At 44.2% G+C, this 18,157-nt stretch overlaps 1 protein-coding gene and 1 long non-coding RNA gene across 2 annotated transcripts in view; one reads left to right on the top strand and one right to left on the bottom strand.

The window, feature by feature from the left end:
* The window catches only part of LOC129706979 (GRB2-related adapter protein-like), a 116,085-nt gene that overhangs the window by 78,053 nt on the left and 19,875 nt on the right, over nucleotides 1-18,157 (top strand). Inside the window, exons 2-4 of the mRNA XM_055651681.1 lie at nucleotides 2,415-2,675; nucleotides 14,033-14,130; nucleotides 14,992-15,114. Of these exons, the coding sequence (XP_055507656.1) occupies nucleotides 2,598-2,675; nucleotides 14,033-14,130; nucleotides 14,992-15,114 (299 nt within the window). The 5' untranslated portion in view covers nucleotides 2,415-2,597. The remainder of the gene's footprint in view (nucleotides 1-2,414; nucleotides 2,676-14,032; nucleotides 14,131-14,991; nucleotides 15,115-18,157) is intronic.
* On the bottom strand, nucleotides 2,685-16,405 carry LOC129706980 (uncharacterized). Its single transcript, XR_008725124.1, has 3 exons — nucleotides 15,090-16,405; nucleotides 6,857-7,033; nucleotides 2,685-3,359 (listed from the first exon to the last, which is right to left on the bottom strand). It is a non-coding gene; the product is annotated as an uncharacterized LOC129706980 (long non-coding RNA).

The following is an 18,157-nucleotide window of genomic DNA, read 5'->3' as shown; positions in this document are numbered from 1 at the left end:
CTTTCCGCTGACTGGGTAACGATCATTTCACTGTACCTCGGTACACATGGAAAGAAGAGGAGGTATGGGGTTAGGTGTTTGTAGGTTACTTACCTAAATTTGGACAATTCAATGTTCATAGTTGAGTTGTAAGCTACCCAAGCGGAATATGAGGTGCTGTTTCTCTAGTTTGTATGTGGCCTCACTCTGGCAATGGAGAAGTCCAGGACATGAAGGTCAGTAGGTGAATGTGAAGGGGAATTAAAATGGTTAGAGACCGCGAGATCCAGCAGGCCCTAGTGGAGCAAGTGGAAATATTTGGCGAAATGAAGCCTTGAATGCACACTGAGTCCTTGCTGCCAGTGCTGACAATAGCTATCTTCATGCAGAAAGCCAACAGCACTATCTTTACAGAATATATGAGAGATTCCCCCCCCCCCCCCCCCCACCCCCCAGTTTGCTATGAGCTAACTCAACCGGGTAAAAGTATTCACAGCAGACATGGTCAGTGGGATTATGGAATGGGCGGCAGAGTGATCCAGCAGTAGAGTTGCTGCCTTACAGCTCCAGAGACCCCGGTTCGATCCTAACCACGGGTGCTGTCTGTACCAAGTTTGTACCTTCTCCCTGTGACCTTGTGGGTCCGTAGGAAACTGGAGCACCCGGTGGAAACCCATACGTTCACAGGAGAGCGTGCAAACACCACACAGACAGCACCCGCGGTCATGATCGAGCCTGGATCGAGCTGTGAGGCAGAAGATCTACCAGCCAGAACGAAACACATTGTGCTCAATTGGCACTGAATGATCACAATGGGTTGGATCGCCCTGGACCCAGCCTGGCTCTCCTTCATCTCTCGTGAGGTACCTGTGGTTACTCTGACCTTTTGTGGCCTCACAGCTGCGAGGTGGAGAATGTCACGAGCAGTGACTGGGCCTCGGGCGGAAGAAGCCACAGCTCACACTCAGGAGGTCCCTTCTATCAGTTTGGTTTAGTTCAGTTTCGAGATACAACGCGGAAACAGTGCCCTTCGGCCCACCGACTGCGCCGACCAGCGATCGCCCCGTACGCTAGCACTATCCAACACAGTAAGGACAATTTACAATCTTTACTTAAGCCAATTAAACTACAAACCTGTACATCGTTGGTATGTGAGAGGAAACCAGAGCACCCGTAGAAAACCCACGAGGTCACAGGGAGAACGTACAAACTCAATACGGCCAGCACCTGTGGTCAGGATTGAACCTGAGTCTCTGGCGATGTGAGGCAGTAATTCTACCGCTGCGTCACCGTGCTGCACCCTGTAGGCGCCAGTTATAGGCTCCTCTGATGAACAAGGACATGTAGAAAGAGTTGAAGAACATGAGGGGCACAATAGGGGAGAAATAGGCTTGAGTCCTGGTGGGGCACAGAGGGGTGGGTGGGGGGGATAGAAAGGGGGGGGTCAAAGGGAAGGGGGGAAGGTGTTGTCGGGGTCACCTACATTTGGAGATTACAATATTGATCCCATACAATCACATTCAATCAATCACAATCACAATAATACTTTACTAGCCAAGTATGTTTTGAGACATATATGAGGAATTTCATTTACCAAGTCAGTCATACAAATATAAAGGAACGGAACACACAAAATACATTTTAACATAAACATCCACCACAGTGACTCTTGCACATTCCCCACTGTGAAGGAAGGCGGGAAAAAAATAGTTCAAATCTCTTCCCTTCTTTGTTCTCCCGTGGTCGGGAGCCTCGAGTTTGACATACAAAACGTACATATGGCCAAACGTGGACAGGTGGGACTAGCATAGACAGGGCATCTTAGTCGGCATGGGCATGTTGGGCTGAAGGGCCTGTTTAACATACTGTATGACACTAGGGCTCCAAACACAGGTGCAGATATGGAAACATATTTGCATAGGTACATAGATGCGTGCAGATAATGTCTACACATGCACATGCAGTATGTGTGTTTTATATTAGATACGCGGAACTAGGCTGGTGTGAAATTTGTGACTATTGAATAATTTGCCAGCTCCTTATTAGGTTCACACAGGAAGGATGGTGTCCTGATAGGTCTTAGATTGCAGGCAGATTGAATACAAATACTCTCACCTCAGGGAGGTGCGGTAGAATTTGTCAATGCACAAGCTAATCAAATTCTAACGACTGATAAAGAACAACACACCAGGGCAGCTTCTAATGAGAGGGGAATCATAAAATCAGAAGCCCCCTGATGAATGCTTGCACGATAATGAGTCTGAAGCTTCCTGTCATAGATGCTGCATTTGAATGCAGTAAAGATTGAGAGAGAGAGAGAGAGAGAGAGAGAGAGAGAGAGATCCCCTTTACAGATGCAGCTGACGGAAATGCATTTCACACTCGAGTGATGTTCAGACACTGTGTGTAGTTACAGCCCGTCCTCCTTCGTACAGGAACACAGCCTCATTGAAACTTAAAAGGCTCTGCCTCGGAAGGCAGGCAGAAGTGAAGGACGGAGATTAGTGGCAAGGGGACCTGCAGTTTGTCACCGTTACCTGGAGTAGCAGCTTCGTCTCCCTGGCCTGGAACAGCGGGGCAAAGGGGAGACAGAGGTGATCTTCCCGTCAGCCGCTACCATGGAAGCTGTCGCCTTGTACAATTTTGTGGCGTCGGCCACAGACGAGCTGAGCTTCAACAAGGCAGATACCCTGAAGGTAAGTACAAACGCAGCATCCATCTCGAGCACTGTTTCAAACAGCACTGCATTCTCCCATTCACTCTCCGGTTCATCTTTAGCACGACGTGCTTTCTTAAGTGTAGGAAGGAACGGCAGATGCTGGTTTAAACCGAGGTGCATTCTTAAGTAACAGATTGAAACCTTCAAGCCTTCGAGCCTTCAAGCGCCATTTAACAAAAGCATGGTTGGCCTGTCCATTCACTTTGCTTGTTCCATATCAGTAAGTCCCTTGTCCATCCCACAAATAGATCTCGGTTTTAAAACTACCAATTGATCCATCCCCACCTCCCTCTCTAAGACATTTCAATGAATGAATTAATGATAATTTATTGGCACATGTACCTAGATACAGTAAAATTCGTTGTGTTTTGCACGTCTCAGTAAAATCATGCTGCAGACCTCACCTAGGGAGTATAGATCTTCACTTTATGCAAATAATTTATTCCAAGCACCCTACACCAAACAAAACCTAGCTCCAATTTCAAAACTGCACCATCTTCTTCTCAATTGCTTCAACATCACCCACCTCTGTATATTTCAAAGCTGCATCTTGTTGAAAACTCCAGGTTAATTGTTTTGCCTGTCACATGTTGTTCTGTGGGATTCGTGAATTACCATTCACATTTATCAGATTCAATGCCACAACTACACTGAAGACTTCCTGAGGGTTTTAAATGAAAAAGGTATTTACTGATTTTAAAAAAAAGACACAAAGTGCTGGAGTAACTGGGAAAAGTGGTGCAGCGGTAGAGTTGCTGCCTTACAGCGTCGGAGACCCTGGTTCGATCCTGACAAAGGGGGCTGTCTGTACTGAGTTTGCACGTTCTCCCTGTGGCCACATGGGTTTTCTCTGGGTGCTCCGGATTCCTCCCACATTCCACAGATGTGCGGGTTTGTAGGTTAATTAGACTATGTAGATTGTCCCCAGTGTGTAGGCTAGAGCTGGTGTACGTGTGATCGTTGGACTCGGAGGGCCAATAGGCCTGTTTACACGCTCTATCTCTAAACTAAGCTAAACTCAGCGGGTCAGGCTGCATCTCTGGAGAACATGGACAGATGACGTTTCAGGTCAGGACCCTTCTTCAAACTGAAAATGCACGCAGTGGTTTCTTGGGCCTAAGTTAGATTCTAGCACAAAGGTTTAGAATGGCCTTCAGTGAGAAAGTGCTGCATTGTATAAACCCATCTAATCCATGCGGTCTGAAGAAGGATCTCGACCCAAACGTCACCTATCTTTGGTTCTCCAGGGATGCTGCTTGACCCGCTGAGTTACTCCAGCACTTTGTGTCATTTTTTTGTACACCAGCATCTACAGTTCCTTGTTTCCAACACATTACAGATACAAACTATTTGGACCTATTGAGTGTTTAATAGGTCTGCTATTGCAAGAATTGTGTGGCCTATATCCCATCTCGAGTTTCACATTTATAGAAACTTTATTTCTAGAGATTTGGCTGTAGAAAGGAATATCAAAACTGTGTGTTATAATAAATGCCATTCATAAACATGGAGTCAAACAGCATGGAAACAGGCCCTTAGGCCAACTTGCCCACACCAACCAGCATGCCCCATCTCATCCCACCTGCCTATGTTTGGCCCATATCCCTCTAAACCTGTCCTATCCATGTACTTGTCTAAATGTTTCTTAAACATTGCCATAGCACCTGCCTCAACTACCTCCTCCGGCAGCTCGTTCCATACACCTACCATCCATGGTGTGAAAAAGGTTGCCCTTCAGATTCCTATTAAATTCCTCACCTCACCTTAAACCTATGTCCTCTGGTTCTTGATTCCCCTATTCTGGGTAAAAGGCTTTTACCCGATCTATTCCACTCATGATCTTGTACATATTAATCAAAAGCTTTTAATTCGATTTTGGTTAAATTGGCACACCTAGTAGATTTAGCAAGTGAAAAATTAACCTGCAAAAATAAAGTACTTCATTGTTTGAGAGGGGGTTTAAATTTATCATTGCCATAAATTCTGAGATTAATACTTGTTTAAATGAGATTAAACTAAATGAGAAAGCGCGTGGAATCTAATTAAATAATCAATCATAAAATCTACTGGTGGGTTGTACAAAAATGTACAAAATAAAAATTACATGAAATTTTCAACTAATTGGTAATCTCATGAAAATATTTAATGGGGAAAATGTGTAATATATTTAATTACAAGTCAAGTCGAATTTACTGTCAAATGCAGAGTATGGTGATATACAGATACAAAGAAAATTGCAATATAAACATGTGGAGTCAGCCAACACATAAGAACATAATTACAACTAAATGATACAAGGCAGTGAAAAGAAAAAATACTGCAAAAAGAAGAAATTAGTGCAAAGATACAATGGAAATGTCACTGGCATTGCAAGAGATGGTTCGTAGTGTTCGGTTGCTGAGGTGGGATTAGGGTTGTGCAGGTCAGTTTAAGAACCAGATGGTTGGAGGAAAGTAGCTGTTCCCTGTTCCTTGTTGGTGTGAGACTTCAGGCTTCTGTACCTCCTGCCCAACGGTAGCAGCGAAAAGAGAGCACGGCCCAGATGGTGGGCATCCTTGATGATAGATGGCAGCGCCTCACCAAGATGGTTTTGAAGGTAACTTTTCCTTCTGCTCGCTCACTTAAAATTAGTCTGCCACCGCTCCCCATTGCACTCACACCAAAGCGTTATTTTAAAAAACATTTTTTTAAATCCTAAAAAAAGTCCAAGCCTCAAAACTCAACCTCTGTGATCCAATTATACACAGTTTCCATATTGCCCTTCCATGTGCCAAGCAAGGCTGTGGTATCTGAGAATGAGAAAGACACAAAATGCTGGAGTAACTCAGCAGGTCAGGCAGCATCTCTGGAGAAAAGGAATAGGTGACGTTTTCGGTCAAAATGCTTCTTCAGACTGAGAGAGTCTCAGTCCAAAGAAGGGTCTCAAACCGAAATATCACCTATTACTTTTCTCCAGAGATGCTGCCAGACCCCCAGACTCCAGCATTTTGTGTCTATCTTTGGTGTAAACCAGCATCTACAGTTCCTTCCTACACATTGTATCTGAGAAGGAGATGTGAGTTGGAGTCTTTTCTTTCACTATATTAACTGCAAGAGGCTTTGGCAGGTGCCAAAGTTGTTTGCTCATAGGTTTAGTTTAGTCACTTGGGTTTAGCATGCAACCAGGCCCTACGGTCCACTGAGTCCATGCCAACCATCGATCACCAGTTCACAGTAGTTCTATGTTATCCTACTTTAATATCTTTAGGAAGTGGGAAAGAGGTGTGCAATCACAGAGATAACTTTCAAACTCCCTTCAGATAACATCCACAGTCAGGATAATCATAGCCAAGGAGAGTTTAGAGAGTTTATAAACGCACATGGAAGCAGGCCTTTCGGCCTACCGAATGCATTCTGACCATCGATCACCCGTTCACACTAGTTCTGTGTTATCCCACTTTCTCATCCATTCCCTACACAGTAGAGGCCAATTAATCTAAAACCCACACATTCTTTGAGACGTGGTAGGAAAACGGAACGCCTGGAGGAACCTGTGCAGTCACAGGGCGAATGTGCAAACTCCACACACACACAGCACCCGAGGGGGGAACAGTAGCACAGCGGTAGAGTTGCTGCCTGACAGCGCTAGAGACCCGGGTTTGATTTTGAATATGGGTGCTGTTTGTACGGAGTTTGTATGTTCTCCCTGTGGCTGCGTGGGCTTTCTCTGTGTGCTCTGGTTTCCTCCCACACTCCAAAGACGAACAGGATTGTAGTTAAATTGGCTTTGGTAAAAAAAATTGTAAATTGTCCCTGGGATGTAGGGGTGTACGTGGGTGATTGCTGGTCGGTGTGGGCCATGCTGTATCTCTAAAGTTGAAAGTCTAAAGTTTTAAGTCCGATCAAACCCGAGTCTCTGGTGCTGTGAGGAAACAGCTCTACCAGCTGCGCCACTGTGCTGCCGCAAGGTATTTTACATTCAAATGGAAATTACATTTCAGATAGTGAAAATACACACAGCCGAGTTTAGTTTAGTTTAGTTTAGTTTAGGGATATAGCACGGAAACAGGCCCTTCGGAAACAGTCCACACCGACCAGCGATCCCCGCACATTCACATTACCATACACACACTAGGAACAATGTTTTTACACTTATACCAAGCCAATTAACCAACAAACCTTTTTGTCTTTGGAGTGTGGGAGGAATGCGAAGATCTCGGAGAAAACCCATGCAGGTTATGGGGAGAACGTACAAATTCCGTACAGACAAGCATCCATTGTCAGGATCGAACCCGGGTCTCTGCCGCTGTAAGGCAGTAGCTCCAACGCTGCACCACCATGCCTCCCAGTCAAATTCTATCATAAGAAAAGTAAAAGAAATCAAGCAATTTGTTGGGGACAGTTTTCTAGGCACTCTTTCATCCCGCTATCTCATCCAAAATGGTCTTTCTCATTCAATCGGCAATAACTGTACGTAGCAACTTACACAGGATGACCATGACATACCCAAGAATTGGAGATCCATCTTTACACCCCAGCAGAAAATAAATTTTTCATTCATTTATATATTTGCCATGGTTCTCACAGAAAACTATTTATAGAGTGCAGTCATTTATAAAGAAGTAAATGTGGCAGTCAATTTGCATTCAATAACCATATAACCATATAACAATTACAGCACGGAAACAGGCCATCTCGGCCCTACAAGTCCATGCCGAACAATTATTTTCCCTTAGTCCCACCTGCCTACACTCATACCATAACCCTCCATTCCCTTCTCATCCATATGCCTATCCAATTTATTTTTAAATGATACCAACGAACCTGCCTCCACCACTTCCACTGGAAGCTCATTCCACACCGCTACCACTCTCTGAGTAAAGAAGTTCCCCCTCATGTTACCCCTAAACTTCTGTCCCTTAATTCTGAAGTTATGTCCTCTTGTTTGAATCTTCCCTATTCTCAAAGGGAAAAGCTGATCCACATCAACTCTGTCTATCCATCTCATCATTTTAAAGACGTCTATCAAGTCCCTTCTTAACCTTCTGCGTTCCAGAGAATAAAGACCTAACTTATTCAACCTTTCTCTGTAACTTAGTTGTTGAAACCCAGGCAACCTTCTAGTAAATCTCCTCTGTACTCTCTCTATTTTGTTGACATCCTTCCTATAATTGGGCAACCAAAATTGTACACCATACTCCAGATTTGGTCTCACCAATGCCTTGTACAATTTTAACATTACATCCCAGCTTCTATACTCAATGCTCTGATTTATAAAGGCTAGTATACCAAAAGCTTTCTTTACCAACCTATCTATATGAGATTCCACCTTCAAGGAACTATGCATGGTTATTCCCAGACCCCTCTGTTCAACTGTATTCTTCAATTCCCTACCATGTACGTCCTATTTTGATTTGTCCTGCCAAGGTGTAGCACCTCACATTTATCAGCATTAAACTCCATCTGCCATCTTTCAGCCCATTCTTCCAAATGGCCTAAATCTCTCAATAGACTTTGGAAATCCTCTTCATTATCCACAACACCCCCTATCTTGGTATCATCTGCATACTTACTAATCCAATTTACCACACCTTCATCCAGATCATTGATGTACATGACAAACAACAAAGGACCCAACACCGATCCCTGAGGCACCCCACTAGTCACCTGCCTCCAACCTGACAAACAACCATCCACCATTACCCTCTGGCTTCTCCCATTCAGCCACTGTTGAATCCATCTTGCTACTCCTGCAATTATACCCAACAGTTGAACCTTCTTAACCAACCTTCCATGAGGAACCTTGTCAAAGGCCTTACTAAAGTCCATATAGACAACATCCACTGCTTTACCCTCGTCAATTTCCCTAGTAACCTCTTAAAAAAATTCAATAAACTACAATGCATTAAATGACGAAAAATAATCTGGAGATACAAGGTACTGGAGTAACTCAGTGAGTCAGGCAGCATCTCTGGAGGACGCGGATAGGTGTCTTAGTATAGTTTAGTTTTGAGATACGATACGATACAATAAAACTTAATTCATCCCCGGAGGGAAATTGGTCTGCTAACAGTCACAACACATAAGGTACTCGAAAAAGTTTAAATTAGCATGGAAATAGTTGAAAATGCAAATACAGCGTGGGAACATGCCCTTCGGCATACTGAGCCTACACCGACCATAAATCACTAGTTCTATGTTATCCTAATTTTACATCCTGCACACTGGGGGCAATTTACAGAAGTAGGGAAGTTTGAAGGAGCTTTACGTGGCAATTATTTTACACAGAGCCTTGTAAGAGCCTGGAACATGTACAGGCAGATGGGATGAGATTAGATAAATCTCTGCCATTTCCATTAAGTTAATTAGAATTTAATATACCCACCACCCTTTGTGTGGCAAGGTTAACCCTCGGGTTCCTATTAAATCTTTCCCTCCTCACCTTGAACTGATGTCCTCTGGTTGTTAATTCCCTAGTGAGCCACCATTTTCCATGTGTAGCTCCAGAAAGTGGCAGGCATTGTCAAAGACAGTGGGAATCTCGAGAACTGTACGTCAATACCGGGAAGCCAACGGCCAGACTTGCTTCTTCCACTGGGAGATTCGAGACGTGATGTTGTAGTTAGGCAAGAGATGGCAACCAGCAGTCACCAACCAGGAAGCACTCATTCAAGGTTTAGATTCCCAGATGGAGCTGAATGAGCTTACAATACAGGTCCACCACCAATTTTCCCTCAACCGGTGGCTCGGCACCCTTCTTTAATCCGGGCAAAATTACGAGAGCGCTCTTGAAATCTCGACCTGATAATGTGGCGCCTATGCCGGGTGAGGCGGCCGATCTTGACCTCATCGGGACTTCTACAACTGATCGATGGGTCGAATTTGCCCCCTGCGGCTGGAGCCGGCAGATCTGTTTCCAAAGTTGACTTCCGCAGCCAACATTACGAGCCGGTATCTCGGCCTTCCGGTGGTCTTTGCGGACTGTTCCAGTACCGTTGGACTCCTCGGTGGCAGTGACCTCTGTTGGTCTGGCAAAACAGATAATCCAAAAGGCTATGGAACCAAGGTTGCTGGAAAATCAGTGGACCTGCACCCAGGAGCTTACAAATGTAGGGCGTAGGATCAGGCCACCTAGTCCTTCTTGTCTAGTTTAATATTCAATAAGGTGATGGCTATTTTAATATACCTTCCTGCCACTTTCCCACAGTAACCCCGTATTCCTTGATTCCGTTAATATCCAAATAACCATCAACAACACTACACCTCCACAAACCTCCTGGAAGACATACATTCCAAAGTTCACCACCATCGGGATAAAGAAGTTTCTTTAGGGTGGCACAGCCTCACAGCACCAAAGACCCAGGTTCAATCCTGAACTCAGATGCTGTCTGTGTGGAGTTGTACATTCTCCCTGTGACCTCAGATGCTCTGGTTTCCTCCCACCTCCCAAAGATGTGCGAGTTTGTGGGTTATTTGGCCTCTGTAAAATGCCTCTAGTGTGTAGGGAATTGGTGCAAAAGTGGGATATCATGAAAGGAGTGTCAGCTTGGAATGGCAGCAAAGGTGTGGAAGTATTGCAGAACTGGGATGAGTGGAGACCTTAGGTTTGAGGGGACCAGCTACATATTGTGGGTGGTGGTTGTTAGGGGAAAGTACACAGTTAATGGAAACACGCTGAAAAGTATTAATGTACATAGGAATCTTGTGGTCCAAGTCCATTGCTCCCTTAAAGTGGCAACACAGTAGTAAAAAAGGCATACATGTCAAGGCATTGAGTATAAGAGTCAGGAAGCCATGATGCGTGTTTATAGGACTTTGGTTAGGCTGCATTGGAGGATTGCGTACAGTTTTGGTCGCCCCATTACTGGAAGGATGTGGAGGCTTAGGAAAGTGTGTAGATGAAGTTTACCACATTGCTACCTGGATTAGAGGGTATAATCTATAAGAGAGGTTGGACAAATGTGGATTGTTTGTTCTGAAGCGTTGGAGGCTGAGGGGAGACCTGATAGAAGTGTCCAAAATTATGGGAGGCGTAGATAGGGTAGGCATTTAGAAAGATTTTCTCAGCTGGAAATGGCTGGTTAGATGGGAAATCTTTGGAGAATGGGGCAAAGTTTAAATATGTGCGGGGCAGGTTTTTTTACAAAAGTGTGGTGGGTGTCTGGAACGCACTGCACTGCCGTGGTGGGGTGGGGGCAGATATACGACAGGGGGATTTAAGATACTTTTAGATGGGCACATAGATGTGCAAGAAATGGAGGGGTATAGATCCCATGTGCAGGCAGATGGGATCAGTTTAGCTTGGCATCATGTTCAGTACAGATATTGTGGGCCAAAAGGCTTGTTCATATGCTGTAACTTTTCTATCTTCCATGATTCTTGACACACTTGCATTGCTTTGTGTAATCTGATATTTTCATTTGTCTCCAGTTTATTAGCTGATATTAATATGCATTGTGCTTTCCATGTGTAGTTCTTGAACCAATTTTGTTCAGAGTTTTGGTCTAAAGGTTAAAATCCAGCAAGTAACCAGAAAACTACCATTTAGCATTTCTGTAGAAACAAGGAACTGCAGATGTTGGTTTACAAAAAAAAGATATCGAGTGCGAGAGTAATTCAATGGATAGGTGATGTTTTGGGTAGGGTCCCTTCTTCAGACTGGAAAGATTTAATATTTGATTTACCACAAGATTTTAAACAAGGGAAGACTCTAGACCATAGTTATAATCTACCCACAACTTAAGATCTCTGCCTAATTTAGAAAATTAAAAAAGATGTTCATCTAGATTTAGGGTAGCACAGTAGGGCAGCGGTAGAGTTGCCAGAGACCTGAGTTTGATCTTGACTACGAGTGCTGTCTGTGCGGAGTTTGTTCGTTCTCTCTGTGACCGTACGGGTTTTCTCCAGGTGCTCCGGTTTAGACACTAGACAATAGACAATAGGTGCAGGAGTAGGCCATTCGGCTCTTTGAGCCAGCACCGCCATTCAATGTGATCATAGCTGATCATCCACAATCAGTACCACATTACTGCCTTCTCCCCATATCCTCTGACTCCACTATCTTTAAGAGCCTTATCTTGCTCTCTCTTGAAAGTATCCAGAGAACCGGCCTCCACCGCCCTCTGAGGCAGAGAATTCCACAGATTCACCACTCTCTGTGAGAAAAAGTGTTTCCTCGTCTTCGTTCTAAATGGCTTACCCCTTATTCTTAAACTGTGACCCCTGGTTCTGGACTCTCCCAACATCGGGAACATGTTTTCTGCCTCTAATATGTCCAAACCCTTAATAATCTTATATGTTTCAATAAGATTCCCTCTTATCCTTCTAAACTCCAAAGTATACAAGCCTAACCGCAGCATTCTCTCAGCATATGATGGTCCCGTCATCCCGGGAATTAACCTGGTAAACCTACGCTGCATTCCCTCAATACCAAAATTGCACACAACAATCCAGGTGTGGTCTCACTAGGGCCCTATACAGCTGCAGAAGTAGGACATCTTTGCTCCTACAGTATATTCAACTTCTCTTGTTATAAGGGCCATTCGCTTTCTTCACTGCCTGCTGTACCTGCATGCTTACTTTCATTGACTGATGAACAAGGACCCCCAGATCCCGTTGTACTTCCCCTTTTCCCAACTTGACACCATTTAAATAGTAATCTGCCTTCCTGTTTTTGCTACCAAAGTGGATAACCTCACATTTATCCACATTAAACTGCATCTGCCATGCATCTGCCCACTCACCTAACCTGTCCAAGTCACCCTGCATTCTCATAGCATCCTCCTCACAGTTCACACTGCCACCCAGCTTTGTGTCATCTGCAAATTTGCTAACGTTATTGTTTCCTCCCACACCCCAAAGATGTGCAGGTTTGGAGTTATAATTGGCTTCTGTAAATTGTTCCTTGTGTGTAGGATCGAACTAGTGAATTGTGATCGCTGGTCAGTGTGGACTCGTAGTGCACCTGTTTCCACACTGTATCTCTAAAACTCTAAAAACTAGAACTAAATTTAGCATCTGAAGTTGTAACATTTCTGCGCAAGATTATAGAGATGGTTATCTGGACCCTCAAATCTGTAGGTTATATAGCAAATTCCTTCATTTCAGATACTTCAAAGTTCAAAGTTCAAAGTAACTTTATTGTCAATTCAATTATGCAACAGTAGTTACACAGAGGATCGAAATTACGTTTCCCCATACTCCAAATGTGCAACTAATATTAAAAACACAGACAGACAACATACCAATAAAAATAGACAATAGACATACATTATTTAAAATATTAAAATATTCACAGTATGCCAAAATGTAGCAAAAACTTTGAGGTATTTTAAAAAGGGTGCAACAATGAAAGGTGCAATATAGATAAAGTGCAAATTTTGTACTGGAGACATTGAGCCAAAGTTATTTTCACAGTTTGTTGTCTTTGTTTGGGTACTGTTCATGGAATTTTCTTAAGTGTGTTGAGTAGTCTGATGGCCTGAGAGAAAAAAGCTGTTTTTGAATCTGGTGGTTTTGCTCCGCATACTGCGGTAGCGCTTACCAGAAGGTAGGAGGGTGAACAGTTTGTGTGCTGGGTGGGTGGTGTCTTTGATGATATTGCTTACTCTCTTGCGACAACGAGATGGGTATAGGTCCTGAAAAAAGGGGCTGTCCCACTTGGGTGGCCTAATTGGCGAATTTAAAGCGTTTAGGAGAGTTTGAAAAAATGTCATGTTGAAGACCTCCTTCGACTATGTAGAAGACCTCCTTCGACCTCCTTCGACTATGTTGAAGACCAGCTTCGGCTAGCTACAACTAACTTCGGGAAAATTGGACACCGATTGTGGAGAGTGAAGACGACCTCCTTCGATTTCCTTCGACCTCCCTTCGACTATGATGAAGACTATCTACGACTACCTTCGACTACCCTCGATTACGTACGACTAACATGCCGACCTACTACAACCTACTACGACTAAACCTACGAGTAAAAAAAGTATCCATGGCCACCTTTTTTCACTCACGGGCATGTTGAAACATACACCGCGACCTAGCTGAGGCCTTGAGTACACGGGGACTACTCTAGAGCGTGAAGGAGAGTTACAAAGACCTCCTACAACCTTGTGTCGACCATGCTGCGAGTATGAGTCGAGGGCAAACTCACCAGAACTCGCGGATTAGGTCGCCCAAGTGGGACAGCCCCTTAACCAGCTCTCTACAATGTTAGCTGGTTTTTTCCCCCAAATCCTTCATCTTTGCAAACTGGGCTGAATATAAGAAGCAATTGAAATTGTCTGCAGATATATTATACTTGCACTTTAGTGAAACAAAGGCTTTGTGCAATAAATTTTTCTTTTCTTTTCTTTTCTTCAGGTGCTGAACATGGAGGATGACCCAAATTGGTATAAAGCTGAATTATACGGCATAGAAGGATTTATTCCCAAGAATTACATTAAATTGAAGCCGCATGAGTAAGTATTTACTGGGAGAATGCAGAAACAAGGAACTGCAGATGCTGGTTTATAAAATATGACAGTGCTGGAGTAACTAAGTGGGTCAGGCAACATCTCTGGAGAACATGGGTAGTCTGATTAGTCCACGTTTCGGGTCGAGACCCAGCATCATGCCTTTGCCTTGCACAAACGCTGCCTGACCCAAATGCATTGAGTTCCTCCCAACGTTTTGCTTTTTGCTCCAGATTACGACATCTGTCGTCTCTTATGTTTCTAACTTGAAACGTTAACTGTTTCACACTCTACAAAGTCAAACAATTATCCAAATGGGGAGAGTCTAAAGATGACCTACATCAACTTTACTCCACTACATTAGTACTGTAAACTATATACTATTCACAGTTCTGGATCCATAACTGCATTTAAACAGTTACATGTATGGTATATATGATCTGTTGGGATAGCATACAAGACAACGCTTTTCACTGTCCCTTTACTTTACACTTTACTTGAGACTTTAAAGATAGAGTGTGAAAACAGGCCCTTCGGCCCATCCAATCCGCACCAACCAGCAACACCCTGTACTCTAACCTACACACTGTGGACAATTTTATAACTTTACCAATTAACCAACAAACCTGTACATCATTGGGGTGTGGGAGGAAACTGGAGCAACTGGGGAAAACCCATGCGATCAAGGGGAGAACCTACAAACTGCGTACAGACAGCACCCGTAGTCAGTATCGAACCCGGGTCTCCGGCGCTGAAAGGCAGCAGCTCTACCGCTGCACCATTAACGTGGCAATAATGAATCTAAAGCTAAACCTAAATAACATTACCTTCCTCTACTGATTTTAACGCAATTGTTTTACTCAACAGCTGGTATGTAGGCAGAATCTCCAGAACATCAGCGGAAGAAGCACTCCTGAAACAAGAATATATTGGGGCTTTTCTATTACGAGAAAGTGAGAGCTCACCTGGTGATTTCTCCATATCGGTCAAGTAAGTAATGCACCAGTTTGCCACACAAAGACTTTCCCGCGTCAAGAAAGATTGTAAACCAACAGGTTTGCCTCTCCTACGGCCCCAAGCAATAGGTGGATGAGCTGTTCAAAAGATTTTAATTTGTGCTGTCGGTATTATAGAGATTGTTGGACACAAAAGCTCATAACACCAGCCTAGAAATATGATTCACAGGCTGGAGTCTGTAGACAACTAGCTTGAGAATTCTGTTTAGTTCAGTTTCATTTAGTTTAGAGATACAGTGGGGTCTCACAGGGCCTTTGACCCACCGGGTCCATGTTGGCCATCGATCACCCGTTCACACTAGTTCTATGTTATCCCACTTTCGCATCAGCTCACTACACATTAGGTCCATTTACAGAGGCCATTTAACCACAAACCTGCACGTCTTTAGGATGTGGGAGGAAACCGGAGCACCAGGAGAAAACCCACACGGTCACAAGGAGAATGTACAAACTCCGTACAGACAGAATCCAAGGTCAGGATTGAACCCGGGTCACTGGCACTGTGAGGCAGCAGCTCTAGCAGCAGCGCCACTGTGCCACTCTGTGATGCCCTATTTTGCTCTGACCTTGACTTAGTCATTTATAATTCTACAAGTTATATCCTGAAATACCCTTGATTTAGTGTTGAAGGTTCATAATCAAATCTAGACTATGGTATTCATTTAGTTGAGAGATACAGTGGGGACTCTCAGGGCCTTCGTGCTAATGTCTCTCATTCCACACAATTTAGAAATTACCTACATTTTGCCATTTTGTTATAAACATCAGGATACCTCAAGGCACTTTCCAGCCATTTAATTATTTCCGATGCCTAGTCACTGTGGTACAGTTGTAAACATGACAGAAAAGTTGCAGGCATTCGTCACGTTTAACGACATAATCGTTTTAAGGAGGTTGAATGTGAGAGAAATATTTGAATAGGGTGGATAATGCTCTAGGACTCCTAGACACCAAGGAGTTTGTGATTAAACACAAAAAGCTGGAGTAACTCAGCGGGACAGGCAGCATATCTGGAGAGAAGGAGTGGGTGACATTTCGGGTCGAGACCCTTCTTCAGAATCTTCCTTGACCTGAAACATCACCCATTCTTTCTCTTCCGGGATGCTGCCTGTCCCGCTGAGTTCCTCCAGCATTTTGTGTCTATTTTCGGTTTAAACCAGCATCTGCCGTTCCTTCATACAGCAATCTGCAATTGATGTTTTTCTAAAGCATGTCACCCCCGGGGGCCCTTCAATACTGCTTAGTTTTAGAGATACAGGGTGGAAACAGGCTCTTCGGCCCACTGGGTTCGTGCCGACCCACAACCATCCCATATGCTAGTTCTATCCAGGGACAATCTACAGAAGCCAATTATCCGACAAACCCACACGTTTTGGGAATGTGGGAGGAAACCGAAGCACCCAGAGAAAACCCACATGGTCACAGGGAGAACGTGACAACTCTGTGCAGACTTGATGTCTGGTTTGAACCTGGTTCTCTGGCGCTATGAGGCTACAGCTCTACTGCTGATTCACTGTGCCGCCTTGAACTATCAGAACTGCTTTGGACTATCAGAAATGATCTGACCTTCAAATGGGTTTTTAGATCATAACCCCCAGTCTCAGTACATCTGACATCTCCCTGAATAATCCCATTTGAAAGATTTAAGCTCAACAATGTGAGCAGACAAACAAATAATTTTAAAATCAATTGCTGCTTTACGATTTTAATTGGATTCACAGACAACACATGCGGTCCCAAGGACGGCACACTGGCGCAACGGTAGAGTTGCTGCCTTACAGCGGCAGAGGCCCGGTTTCCATCCTGACTATGGGTGCTCTCTGTAGGGAGTTTGTACATTCTTCTTTGTTTAGTTTAGAGATACAGCACAAAAACAGACCCATCGGCCCACCGAGTCTGTGCCGACCAATGATCACCCCGTACACTAGCACTATCCTACACACCAGAGACAATTTTTTACCGAAGCCAATGCTGGAGCACCCAGAGAAAACCCACACAGTCACGGGGAGAACGTACAAACTCTGTACAGACAGCACCCATACTTCAGGATCAAACGTGGGTCCCTGCCGCTGTAAGGCAGCAACTCTACCGTTGTGCCACTGTGCCGTCCTTGGGACCGCATGTGTTGTCTGTGAATGCTTCGGTTTCTTCACACATCCAATTAAAATCGTAAAGCAGCAATTGATTTTAAAATGATTTACTGTTTCCCTGCTACTTTCCAGTATTCAGGCAGCGCTGCAGGCTTGGTGTTTATGAGTCTGAGATTATCAGTCTGAAGAAGGGTTTCGGCCCGAAACGTCGCCTATTTCCTTCGCTCCATAGATGCTGCTGCACCCGCTGAGTTTCTCCAGCAATTTTGTGTACCTTTGGTGTTTATGAATGTTACTTTAGCCACACAGGGGGCGCTATTGAGTTCTTAAGTTATGTTATCTTCGTTGCAAGTCGTAAAGGAAGTCATTTAAATATCGGTTATCATCTGATCGCATCAGCTTGACAATTCACAGGTTGCTGAATCTTCAAACAGTTTTGGCTGACTACAAATGTTTTGCAGTATGTCTCCTGAGATCTGTCGATACTTTGAGCAAAGTTACACCCATACCAGTTAGAAGTTGTCTCGGGCAGGTGCTGTTGGCGTTGTGGGTGTGAGGTTTTTGACTCAATATTTTTTTTGCAAACTTCTATTTATTTTCTCTTTTGTACTTAACCTGATATTATACACAGCTAAACACAGTGGTGGAGGAACCCGGCAGGTCAGGCAACAACTGGGAAGGGAATGAACAGATGATGTAAGGGTACCGACCTGAAACGTCGCCTGTCCATTTCTCTCCCAGATGCTGCCTGACCCGCTGAGTTCCTCCAGCATTTTGTGATTTGCGCAGGATTCCAATCTTTGCGGTTTCCTGTGCTTTTTCTCATCTCAGGAATCCAAAGGGGCGGCACAGTGGCGCAGCGGGTAGAGCTGCTGGCTCACAGTACCAGAGACCTGTGCTCAATCCTGACCTCGGGTACTGTCTGTG

Source organism: Leucoraja erinacea, chromosome 20 (assembly GCF_028641065.1).
Source record: "Leucoraja erinacea ecotype New England chromosome 20, Leri_hhj_1, whole genome shotgun sequence".
In the NCBI taxonomy this organism is placed as follows: Eukaryota; Metazoa; Chordata; class Chondrichthyes; order Rajiformes; family Rajidae; genus Leucoraja; species Leucoraja erinaceus.
Note: the sequence above shows the minus strand (reverse complement) of the source record. Positions and strands in the feature narration are given on the sequence as shown.